Source organism: Cornus florida, unplaced genomic scaffold, assembly GCF_030987335.1.
Source record: "Cornus florida cultivar Cherokee Brave unplaced genomic scaffold, ASM3098733v1 CherokeeBrave_3.0.0_Hap2_Chr11, whole genome shotgun sequence".
Classification (NCBI taxonomy): domain Eukaryota; kingdom Viridiplantae; phylum Streptophyta; class Magnoliopsida; order Cornales; family Cornaceae; genus Cornus; species Cornus florida.
Genome location: NW_026775581.1, coordinates 103,764,237 through 103,777,680, shown reverse-complemented (window position 1 = coordinate 103,777,680; position 13,444 = coordinate 103,764,237). Strand labels below are relative to the sequence as shown.

The 13,444-nt window shown below is 38.6% G+C and overlaps 1 protein-coding gene across 2 annotated transcripts in view; it reads left to right on the top strand.

The window, feature by feature from the left end:
* LOC132280967 (DNA-directed RNA polymerase I subunit 2) overlaps positions 1-13,444 on the top strand; it is an 88,088-nt gene that overhangs the window by 56,737 nt on the left and 17,907 nt on the right. For both annotated transcript variants that reach the window (XM_059782711.1, XM_059782712.1), the window contains 6 exons: positions 991-1,232; positions 1,307-1,471; positions 1,634-1,798; positions 1,903-1,977; positions 8,044-8,147; positions 8,235-8,310. In XM_059782711.1, coding sequence (XP_059638694.1) covers positions 991-1,232; positions 1,307-1,471; positions 1,634-1,798; positions 1,903-1,977; positions 8,044-8,147; positions 8,235-8,310 — 827 coding nt within the window. The remainder of the gene's footprint in view (positions 1-990; positions 1,233-1,306; positions 1,472-1,633; positions 1,799-1,902; positions 1,978-8,043; positions 8,148-8,234; positions 8,311-13,444) is intronic.

Sequence of the window (13,444 nt, the reverse complement as noted above, 5' to 3'; positions counted from 1 at the left end):
TTGAAGAAATGGTTCTTGAATGAAATTAAATTGGGTTTGCAATGTATACAATTGAGTACTGTTTTATTCAATTGAAAGTGGGAAACCTGTTTTCTTATACAAGCTTGTGTGAATTGGGGATGGATGGCTTCCTACTGAGCTTTCCAAAGAGCGACACACCACCCCCCCCCCCCCCCCCCCCCCCCCCCCCCCCCCCCCCCCCGCCAAAAAAAACACACACAATGGAATTGAAGGGAAAAACTGGGAATATACTCAGTTAGCATGGAGAACTTGGCCCTGGTGCCTTAGGAAGCATTAGGTCTTAGTGCGAATGAATTATGTAATTTTAATTGAAGTTGGATAATTTGAGAAAGTTATACTTATTTCTTGGAAGAATATTAGTGCGAATGAATTTTTGGAGGATGTCTTAGTATCATACTTTGAATGCCTTGTTGACTTTTTCATGATTCTGGGTAATTGGGATTTAGGGTGTGACATATTGCCATAGATTGAGCGGAAGGGAATCCTTCGTGTAGCTCGCCCCAAGTAGTTAGGAAACGGCTTTTTTGAGTTAAGCAGATAAATGAACTTGGGTTTGAAGCACTATGTCAAGAGGAATTAAATCTTCTCTTTTTTCTTTGTGGAGGTTGGTGAAAGACAAGGGATCCTCATACTGATAATCATGAATGATTATGTTATATCATGGACAAAACGATTGATTTTGTTGTTCCCACTGCCAATAGTGTCAAACTGTGGGCATATGTATGTGTCTCATGTATCCTTGTGTAGCATGTCGCATATCATGTCAAATTCATATGGCAGATTGTAAATGCTACTTCATTTGCTAGTAGAAAATATGTCATTTATTGCTTCTCCCTCGTGATGTTCTGATTTGCAAGCAATCTGTACTCATTAGATACTTTTGTACTCATAATGTAGATTGTTCTTCTTTTGTAGCGTCGATTTCAGGGATGCACTGCCAACATTTATTTTGTCATTTACTTGTCTTAGGTATCACATCATATTATGATTCACAAGGAAATGTAAGGGACTTCTTGAAAATGAGAACGTCTATCATCAGTGTTTTAATTGGAGTTGGTATGGCACCTTCATTGCCAAAGCTTGTGCAAGCTGGTCCTCCTGAAGTTCTTTCTGTTATTTTAGATGGACGTGTTGTCGGCTCTATACCTTCGGACATGGTGGAGAAAACTGTTGCCTACTTACGAAGATTAAAACTGTCAGTTACTTCAGTGGTATGTTATAATCCAGTTCCCTTTTTATTTCCAAAATTTCCTTCCATGACTTGCACTTATATAATATGTGGCAGATTCCTGATGATTTGGAGGTTGGCCATATTCCTTTGAGCATGGGTGGAGCATATCCCGGTCTGTTTCTGTTCACTTCTCCTTCTAGATTCGTTCGGCCTGTTAGAAATATCTCTGTTCCTCTGGAGGAAAATCATGACATAGAACTTATTGGTCCTTTTGAACAGGTGAACAACCAAAACTTTCATATGTGATGTCTCTTGCCAAACTAAAGTTTTTTGTTGGAATGGAAAAAGAAATATATAGTATTAATAGTCTGGTAAACCTGTGGTTGTATCTAATACCCTTTCTACGGCAATCTAAGTTGTCTGTATCTGTCATGGGCATAGGTTTATATGGAAATAAGGTGTGCAGATGGTGGTGATGGAGGAAGGAGACATAATTTGCCTGCTACTCATGAAGAAATTGATCCAACAGGAATACTCAGTGTGGTTGCTAATCTCACGCCTTGGTCTGATCATAATCAGAGCCCGCGGAATATGTATCAGTGTCAGGTTTTATCTCACATATTGGCTAAAAGAAATCTGATGATTTTGTACACGCTTCTTACAAAATGGCTAATGTCAAGTATTTTACTTCCCTCATGTTCAATTTGTAGATGGCCAAACAAACAATGGCTTTCTCTTCACAAGCTATTCACTGTCGTGCAGATCAAAAGATGTACCATCTTCAGGTTGGATCAAATCTTCATAGTTATTGTACTTGTTTGGAAAGAACTGTCCTAAATAAAATCCTGTGTGCTAGTATTAGTGTCTCTGATAAAAAAAAAAATTCCCCTTGGTTGTCATCTCTTAGATTACTATTTGTACTTGAAAAAAGTAAAATTTCCTGCTGCATGATGTCCACAATTTATATGATGTTGGTAACATTTCATAACATCAAATACATAGTTTAACATGAGACAATACTTGATTAAAAATTTCGCAAGCTGTATCCCTTAAAGTTATTGACTCCATATTCTTCTTTACTATTTGTGCACTGCTTTGACGCTAACAAACACTAAAGCGACTTACAAGATCTTTTAAGTATTAAAATTTCTAAAATGCCTCCCCCTGCATCAGCACCAAATATTGTATTTTAATTTGAAATCTGCTACATTTTACTTTTGAAGTGGCTTTTTTTGCATGGACTTCTGTGCTATGGAACGCAACACAAAATTCTGAATTACACTGGAAATCTTGTTTTCACTATTCTCAAATTGATTAATCAATAATAACCTGCCCATCTAATCCTAAAAGAACTAGGGAGATGTATTCGTACTTTACTATTTGATAAATGGTAAATGCACTCCCGTATTTGTCTTCATGTAAATGTCGGAAGTGTCATTTAGTATCTTTGAAGTTAGGGACAATAATGTCATTTTTTTCAAAAGTGGAGTGCGATTATCAATTAGTGGAGTGTAGATATAACCTCCGACGCAACAATTTTTTTAGATATTCATCTGTCAGGAAATTGCTACTTGTAACTGTAGTGTATTGATTGCTTGCTTGGTAGAGTTCTAACCGCCAAGGGCTGAACCTCATGGTACTTTCTCACTTTTTCAAAATAGAAGGTCGAGGGTTGAAGTTTCCATAGGCAGTGTGAGTTTCACGTAGGGAAAAAATAAAATAAAATATCTTTATCTTGGTCTGCTTGTAGAAAGAAAAAATTCCCTTGGTGTCTAGCTTGATGGACTATCATTTGTGAGAGCGCTTACATTGAAAAACACTACAAAGATCAAGAGTTATGTTACTCTTTGTCATATTCATCGGTTCAAATCCGATAAGGGGCTTTGGCTTTTTTAATAGAACTCCAATGGTCGTATTTCCTATTTGAATGGAGAATATAGAATAATGATAAGTCATTCCCTAATGACCACATGTAAAACTGTGTCAAAAGTAATCAAATCCTGATCTGTGCATGTATGAAGTCCTAAAAAGGAAAATTGAAACTGAATGATTTTTTTTTTTTTTGGGTAAGTAAGAGTATATTAAAAAGCCTTCAAAAGGGGAATGCATCCTGAAATCTATACAAGGGCTGAAGCCGAGGAAAAGGTCCTAAGTACTCAAGGTACCCAAAAAATCAACAATATCCTCTATAGGTTTACAATTTCTCCCCATCTCCCAACTAAAAAGAGAACTAATAATAAGAAATTTCAAAGCCCTAATGGAAGATTCTTCCTTGCCGAAAGATCTTCTATTCTGCTCCTTCCAAACGCTTCACCAAACACAAAAGGGAGCCGCCCTTCAAAAATCACAAGCGTGGGCTCCCACAAAACCACCTCTCCAATCGTCTCAATCAAACCCCTCAAAGACCGAGTCACAACCCAATGGACGTTGAACAACCTAAAAATGAGGCTCCAACAGTCATGAGCAAGAGGAGATGATCCACTGACTCCCCATCATTCTTACACATGCAACTCTAGTTCACAGTCACTTGTCTTCTCCTTCTCAGTTTATCCATTGTCAAAATCTTGTCCCAAACTGCAGTCGAAACATAGAAGGCCACTCTAAGAGGAGCCTTCGAGCGCCAAACCGTCTTCCAAGGGAAATTAGAACCAGAGAAGCCGGAAAGACAATAGAACAAGGATAGGACCTTAAACCTCCCCTGAGAGGAGGGCACCTAAAAGATGGAGTCAAGGCCTCTACCATCCAGCTCCTGTCCATAGAAAAGATCCAGGAGTCCGTTATCCATAAACATTGTCCAACTCCCAATCTTGGAAATGTTGCTGAAGTCGCACGTCATCCTAGCGCTATCAATCCGATAACAATCGGCAACCAAGGCATGCCACCTATCAACGGCAATTCTGAATCTGATGTGTTTAGAAAATTCATTCCAACACTTCCGAATGAACTTCAAAACACCCACACCCCCGACTGATCTGACCGCACAAGAGGACCACCCACCTCTCTTCTCCCCATAACGACACGAAATAAGCCTTCTCCAAAGCCGATGTTGTTCACCACCGAATCTCCACCACCACTTGTCTAAGAGAGCCCTATTAAAAGCGGTCAACCTCCTAATGCCCAAACCAGCCAACTGAATAGGCCTACACACCTGCTCCCAACCGACAAGATGGTGCTTGAACTCCTCCCTGCACTACTCCAAAGAAAGTTCCGATGAAGTCTTTCAATCATTCTAGCTATAGAGGACGGGATATGAAAGAGAGAGAAAGTATGTAGGAAGACTCGACAATGTACTCTTCGTAAGAGTGAACTTTCCACCCTTCGACAAATACTGCTTCTTCCACCTATCGAGTCTCTCTCAAACCACTCGATAACAGGATCCCAACCTACCACCCTCCTCCACAGAGCACCCAAAGGCAGACTCAGATAAGAAATTGGGAATGAGCTAACTCCAAACCCAAGGACCGCAGCAAGAGAAGTAATATCCCGAACCTCCCCCACAGGGACAAGCATGCTCTTTCCCACATTTACTTTCAGAATCCTGCAGGTTGTAATGTTGTATCAATATGTTAAATGAATTGAGCAGGATAGAATCCTGCACGTTATATCAATTTATTCTTTGGTTCATGTGATAACGTTAGACTAAAAGCTTGGCAAAAAAGGGATGAAAGACTAAGGAAACAATTTAAGACTTTATGGTTATGCTTTCATGGTTGATCCATTCTTTTCGTATGTTGCCAGGATACATCTATAGCATGGTAATAAGTGGTACTTAGTATGCAACAATAACAGTATGATGGATAAATATTGTACCTGTTTGCCAGTGAATTATACTGCCTAACCGTTGCCCCCTTAACCCTTGTTGAGTAAAGGACACTAGGAATGACACTTTATCAATGGTTAATGTTCCTTCTCTTCAGGTATTCTTTGTCTTAAAACAGTTATCACATAATTTTTATGAGGATGACACATTTACATGGAGAAAAGTGATTTAGATGAAGTTGTAATGGTGGCATTCTCTGTTTTGTACAGGGAAATTTTGATATCAACACTAATCGAATCAAATGAGATGATGAACCAAGAGGGGGAGGGGATGAATTGGTTCATATAACTTTTTCCCACACTTAACCAATTTGTTGTGTTTCCATGTGATGCTTTCACAGATAAGTATGCAATGTATTGAACTTCAATGTCAATCACAGAGATACAAGATTTTACAAGGAAAATCTCTCTTAACTAAAAGATCAAGAACCTGACTATCCATAATGCAAGACCAAACTCTTTCCATTGATATCCTCCACCAGACAAGCAAGTCAACAAATTACGCAAAGAAAGCGGCTACCCAAGCCACGTCCCAATCCAAAGCAGCTCCAAAGGCATCGAAAAAAGACTGAACTTCCAGATGTTCTAAGAAAGAGAGCTCGTCCCAGAAAGTTCTTTGTTAACATCTCTGAAACCCAAATATAGTTCGTGTGAAGTGGGGCATCACTCTCTATATAAAATGGTCAATTGGACTAACAAGCTCGATTGACAGGATTAGAGCTTTACCTACAGATGGAACTGAAAGACAAGAAAACAACGATTCCCAACATGCAATACAGCCAGGCAAGAAGGTTATCAAAAAAAAAAAAAAAAAAAACCTTGGTTCTTGGCCGCAGCAAATGTAAGTCCACTAGTTGTGTTGCAAGATGATACACACTCAGCTGTCTCACACTCTGCACACACCCTTGTACAAGTTGAAACACTAGTTTTCTCACTCTCTACATACACACCCTAGCTCAACAATATGCTCAATAGCACTACCCCCTGCTTGGACCCTTAAAGCTCTCAATAGCTTCTAACAATTACAGTATGAAGTGTCAATACACAAAACACATCTCGTACTAGCTGTTACAACTTACAACAAGATAAGAGTTGATGCACGGCTTTAAAGATGCCAACAAATGAAACCCTTGTTCAACTTCTGTAGAATCTGAGGATTGGGACGTCAATTCACAATGCAGCTTCACCACAGACCTAACTTTGAGTTCCACAACCTTTACTCAACAAAATACACTTGCTTCAATGACAATCACAATGACCACAAGAAGTTAAAGTAGCTTCAGCACACAGAGCAGGCCATTCAGCAGAAAACCTTCACTGACTAGGTCTCAAGGATGAAAACAAGTAGTGACCACAGCACAATCCAACTAATGGTTCACACAACTCCCAAATATCAATATACACTTGCTCATATGATAAGCATGATGAATATAGCAAGGTAACAAAATATGAAGCTCAAAACAGAAGTCTATGCACCAGAAAACACAATTGTCCTGGTTTGGAATGTCACTCTTCAATGTAGCTTCTATATGAGCACCACCAAGGTTTCTACTGCCTTAAATTACTATATAATCTTGCTCAAATGAAAATCAACAGTAGTAGCAAGATATATTTTTGTCAATGCACAATAAGGTCTGTTTCTGCAATTCTAATGGTCTCAAGGGTAAAGCTGGAATTTAGTGTCAATTCAAGCCAGAACTTGGTTCTCACAGCTTTATATTAACCATATACACTTGCTCAGATGAAGGCCATAATGAAAGAAGCACGGTACAACATTGACAGTACTCAATAGGCTTTATTTTAGCTGAAAACCCTGTGGTTCACAAGACCATAACCTGTTATGGACACTTTTCTGGTCAAGTTTCAACTTGAACAACCTCAAATCATTAATTCAACCATGCTCAGATGATGGACAATAAGTGTATAGCATGATATCAACATAACTCAGACTCAAAGGCAAAAACCAGAAAAACAAGCAAAGGATGAGGTCTGAGATATCAAACACAACTACAGCAGGAAAATGGTCATATTTTTGTGTTCTACAGATGTAAAATAGTGAAACAAACTTGCCTCAACCTCTGGGAATCCCTGAAATGGCCTCAAGCTTGAATTGAACCTCTGGACCAACCTTCTGCACCAGCAAACCACCTCACAGCAGCATTATTCTTCATCTTCAAACACACACACACACACACACACACACACACCATATGGATATCTGAGTTGAATTAGCTCACAAATTGGTCTCAAAACCCCATGAATGTGTATTGTTCTTGGTGTCTCGAGTGCTTGTCACAATGTAGGTCTCAAGGGTGCTCACCCAAAAAGGTTGAGAGGCTCATTGCTATCAAAGCATATATGTAGGGTACATTGTTCTGTAATCCTACCCTAAAGAGGAAATCCACATGGCACCATTCACCAATCATTAGACAGAGAATGTTCTGACATTCCCTGAGCAAAAGGATCACAATGACCCTGCCACCTTTGCAAATTTGCCACTAGTGAGCATTCTAATTGACAGCTTATATATGTGTATATAGCAACAATATATATCAAGCTTAATCATTAATGAGGTTGTATACAATCTGTAAATTTGATATTATGTGCACAAGACCACAATGCAACATTTAAGACAAGTGTAAAATTACAATTCAGATGCTGAATTACTGAAATGCCCCTGTGGAAATGTGAGTGACAGACTTCAATTTATTCTGCAGGATTAGACCATGAGCTCATTTTTTGACATTGAAACACTTAAGTCATCCTTGTGACATTACAAAGGCAAACAATCTCTGGAACCAACATGAGATTTCTGTAAAAATTCAGCAATCTGTTACTTTGTAAAATTAACGTCTTAGAATTATTTGCTGAAAAATAGATCTTCCCCTAACATGATAAATTTTAGCGTATCTCTGCTGAATTAGTGTAATCTACCTTAGTCAAATCCTCCGTTCTTAGTCCTTTTCCTGTTATTCTTTTTCCCCTCTTTTTTTATTTTATTATTATTATGCTAATGTAAAATGGATCATCAGACTCCTCAATCTCCCATTGTACGAACAAAAGCCTATGAAAAGTACAGTGTGGACGAATTTCCATCAGGGACAAATGCAATAGTGGCAGTTCTGGCGTATTCAGGGTAACAATGTTCTGGAAGTATGCTGATATTTTATTTATTATTTTTGTAAATGCAGCATTTTATGACTAAATTCCATGCTTTATCCAGATATGATATGGAGGACGCAATGGTTTTGAATAAGTCTTCGGTGGATCGTGGCTTGTGCCGTGGGCATATATACCAGGTATGGTTTTCGCTACTTTGACATGGTGCTACTTTCTGAAGGTTCATTTTTTTTTTGGAAATTTATGCTTGCATTAATGAGATATATTTTCCTAAAACATGCACTATTATTATTATTTTCCCCGAATACGAATATCCGTTGATACATGAATCTTGTTTTTGTTTTGATACAATCTGTTTATATTATAGCACCATGAGACATTGAAGTTGACTTTACACCATACTGCCTTATAGAATCACGCGTGAGATGAGGATCAAGAGAGGAATTGTCTACCAATAAGAAGGATGCATGTGGCGAGTTTCAGTGGAGCTTGCCACGCTAGATCACAATTCCAACAAACTTGAAAAGGAAGGTCATATTGAAGCATTATCACACATGTATGACTTCACTAAGTAATCCAAGGCAAAGACCATTAAGCCAATTGTATTCCACCATATGGAGTCTATTAAGTTAAGAATATGGTAAGTCTCATAAGACTTGCCACACTGGATCAATTTCCCAAAATCTCCTAAAGATCCGGAAAGTAAGGATTGCATGGAGATATTATTGTACATGCAGTCTCATTTGACTTTTCAAGACATGACACGTGGGACTACTCAGCCATCCCCATATGGAATTTGTAAATAGGATTAAAAGAAATAATGTTTTAGAGACCAATCAGAGAACGACATATGGTGAGCTCCACAAAACTTGCCATATTTTATTAAATCCTTGGGATCAAAGAACCATATTCGGCATGCATTATTATGTTGAAATTAGGTTTTGGAAGGGAGCCATTCAAATATTGCTACGTGTCACTAGATTGATTTGAATCTATATAGCATACAATTGTCTTATGGTAACCCCTAAGTTCTCGCAAGATAGGTTGACTGAGTAAAGGAGGGAAGGTGGAAACATGGTGCTACAATGTCTCTTATTTTGTAAGGAAATTCCAACAGTCATTCAACCATCATCAAATCTTCATACCAAGTCAACACAAAGCTTCTAAAATAGGGGACGTGGGTGATCATTCAGAAAATGGGAAGTGCATAATTCTATATATATATATATATATATATGAATATATATATATAGTGATGTTCAACTGCTCCCAGTGAGCAAGAAATAATATACTCACTTTAAATTGTAACCTTAGGATTTAATCCTACGGTTAATTAAAAAAATTGTTATTTTAAGAAATTGCAATTTTTCTAATTAGATATTAATTTTAAAATGACTATTATGGATAATTTCTTTAAAAAAAAAATTAATTAATTTCTTTAATCTCATTTACTTTGAATTGCCACGGCGCCTTCCACCTCCATCACCACCACCTCCATCGCCGCCGCTGCCGCCGCCACCACCACCACCACCACTAGCGGTGGTGGAGGTGGCGGCAGTGGCGGGGTAGGCAGCAGCAGTGGAGGCCGGCGACCGTGGAGGTGGTGGCAGTGCCAGTGGAGGCCGATTATTCCTTCGTAAGGGGACAATTGTGCGTTAATTTAATAGAATATTAATTTTTTTTCGTTTTAAGAAACTATTACTTATAGTAATTTCACAATTAATATTAATTAAAAGAATGATAATTTCTTAAAATAACTATCTCTTCAATTAGCCCTAGAATTAGATCTCAAGGCTATAATTAAAAGTGAGTGTATTACTCCTTGCTCACCAGGGAGTAGTTGAACACTACTCTATATATATATATACTAAATTTATTCATGAAGAAAAGAAGTTGCTAAATCTAAGGACAACGTGCTTTTGTGCAATTCAGAATTGTATGGGAAGAGGGCTCAATGTAAGGAAGGGAATTATAGAAACGTGGGACACTTGGCTGTATGTTAGCATATTAGATGAAGATTAGAAGTTTTCCATGCAACTTCTGATTGAGGCCATGGACAACATGGCTAAAATACTGGTACAATGTGTCTGACATAAAGAAGAAGAGTCCATGCACGTTGAAGAATCATAGAAACGTGGGACACATGGAACCTTATGGAAAGGCCATGTGGAAATTCTAATTGTTGAAGGTTGCCAAAGTAAAGGAAAGAACGTGCACACGAACGAATATATGTATAGAAGGAGAATTCATGCATGTTGAAGAAGGTGGACGCAAAACATGGGTAACTACCATAACATGAGACACTTGGCAACCCAAGGACAAGCCAAGTGGAAGTTGTTGAAACTGCCACATTTCCAACTGCATAGAAGAGCTCTATAAATAGAGCACTTAGGCCTATCAACACACACAACAATACAACATTTTTGCTTATCAATTTCATTTCATGTATCTTTACATTCCAGTAATGTATTTCAATTATGTCTAATACAAGTTCAGCACTTTCTTTGCCTACTTTCCAGCAAGTCGTTCATAGCTCTTTTAATTGCAAGTTCTGCACTTTCAATTCCATCTTTCTTTTTACTAGCACTGGAACAATCCCGAAGTCCTTTTTCAAGGTAAAAAGAACCCCTGGTCATTCCAAGCTTCCTTTTAATCGCCTAATCCCGACAACTTTCCATTGGAATATTGTTTGGAGCTCCTCTTTGGAATGACAGCAGTTCCTGTCAAGCCCGCAACTCCCCTTCCGCTCACCCGGAAGTAGGGACATACGATTTTTGCGAGCCAAACACAACGGATAACATATTTTAATGCACAGAAATGCAAGTTATTATTTTTGCGGGAAAAAAATTGTACTTGTATTATTTTAGTTCAGTTCTTTTTTGGTTTTCGTTCCTATAGCTAGTGAAATAGGTGAGTTCTGCCATAGTTAAAACTATTTGCTTCCATTTATAATAAAATAAAGCATCCTGGTCATATAAGCATCTTTTCTGTGTCAACTCACATGTACACTACTACAATTGTACCCCACTGCAGAAGCTCACTGTTAAGCTGCATGTCAAATACACATTCACCTATTCTATTTTAGGACCCAAATAGTGATGGGTTTTCACATCACAGTTTTGCTTTATCAAGACTCTTCCAGCGATACCTTCCCGGAAAAAAAATAAATAAATAAATAAAAAGACTCTTTCAGTGATAGGCTCAAACAATAAAATTTTCTTTCTCTGGCGTGAGTTCGGTTTCACCCTCCTCATTCATTAGTCAGCTAAGACTTTTCTGTCTTATAAATTCACCAATAAAGACCGGCGCGAGTTCGGTTTCACCCTCCTCTTTCATTAGTCAGCTAAGACTTTTCTGTCCTATAAATGGTAAAGAAAAGAAGTGAATTCCAATCCATCCCTTTGGTCAGGAATTATACATGCACACTCGCTCCTTCATTGGTACCTAACCTCAAAGAGAAATTGACTCCTTGATCGCCTAGTAGTCAATTGAGAATAATAAGTTGTTGAATACCCCGGCCAATTGTTGAATTGGTATTGGTTGTAGTGTTCCGTTTCTGAAGCCAGTAATACCATTTCCAACTGAGAACCTAACCCCTAGCTTAGATCACCGCCCATCTCGGAAACTGATTTGAGGACTTCTGAGCTGCATCTCCCAACTCTCTACCCATCTTCGTCAATTTTCTCTTAGGGCTTGTGTAGTGATCTATCGCCGTACATGAATGTTCTCCCTTTCATTGAGAATCGCTACTTTTTTGGTTCCCCGCCCGGTCTGCCCCCTTCGCCGAGAGTTTGAATATTGATTTGTTCTTTCAACCCCTCAGGTTTAAGAAACCCAAACAGAATATCCCATCGAGATGTACCGAAAAGTCAAGATTCTATGCCCAGCAGACGGAATCTTTAGCGCGCTCAATCAATTCGGTGAATGCTTCTGTCATACTTGATGCTCTTCCTTATTTCATGTCCTGCTCTTCGGCACACATTCTCCACATAAGAGGAAATAAGACGATCCTCAATGAGTATCACAAGCGGTCTCACTCACTCTTACTAGCCCCAGCTGAGTAGGATTTGGAACTGATAGAAGTGTGTGGTTTCTCGTAGATCAGGGGAATCAGACCTTCGTATCTCAACCTCGTCCAAGTCCTCTAGCGGATGGATTATGTTATTCATCTTCTATTCTATTCAATGGCCCATTTGATCTAAAAAGAAGCCCTATGAAATTTGTAATAGGGAAAGGAGAACCTATAAGAATGGAGAACTTTATAACTGTCTGCATGGATATAGGGGATAATTCTAATAAATTTTTATTAGCTTATTCTTTTTCTTATATTCTTTTATCTTATTACGTGTCATTGTGTTCTACTAAAATCTATAGAGTAAAGTTGAAGGTGAGACAGTCACTAATTTCCTTAGCTACTAATTCTATATGAAGCAAGTCTTTACAAATGGGATAAGAATTTGTAGAAGAAAAACGATGGAGATTGAGGAATTCAAGATGAGTGGCGACTTGAGAAATCAAGTAATTGCAGTTTCGTCGGACTTGTGATGGATTGATAGTCAAAATTTTTTGTGAAGTGTGAAAGGTTGTGAGAGTTTTTGCATTTGTTGGATGGGGTTTTGAAAGGGTTTATAGCCTTAAAATCATGTGTGTGAACTCAAATGCTGATCAGATGAGCATAAGTGCTCGATTCTCTGGAACCTTGAGTACTGGTAGTAGAAGATGGAGTAACCAGTTACACAACCGGTTAAAAGCGTGCAATTTTTTACAAAGAAATTTATTTTTAAAAATAAAATAAAATAAAATAAAAATAAATGCAGTTAAAACTTGAATTCAACTTTTTGGGGGGTGCCCCCTTTGCATTAGGTGGTGTATCTGGAAGGAACGAAATAGTAGATCTTTTGATGGAGAGGAATCTCCCATATGACTATTAAAATACCGCCTATTGTCCTCTCGTAATGACTGCTTCAACGGTTACCAACCACGTGCCCGAGATCGTGACATTAAAGGAGATATTTATGCAGTGGCCTCTGTTGGGCCTAAGCGTGGATCTAAAGCGGGCTCTGGGCCTAATAAGACTAATGGGCTGCTAGTTCATCATGGCCCACAGGAGATGAAGAGGGCTGTTTAGTGGTGGCCTAGCAACCAATTGTCAGTTTCTTTCCAGAATGGGCCCAGCCCACATACTTTACCCATGCTCAACCATGAAGTTGATAAGTTACGACATGGGCCACAAGTGAGCAATCCGAAGAGAAATGTTATGCGGGGGCCCAATAACATGATTTCAGTTTCTTTTCTTAATTCCAAGCCCAGCCC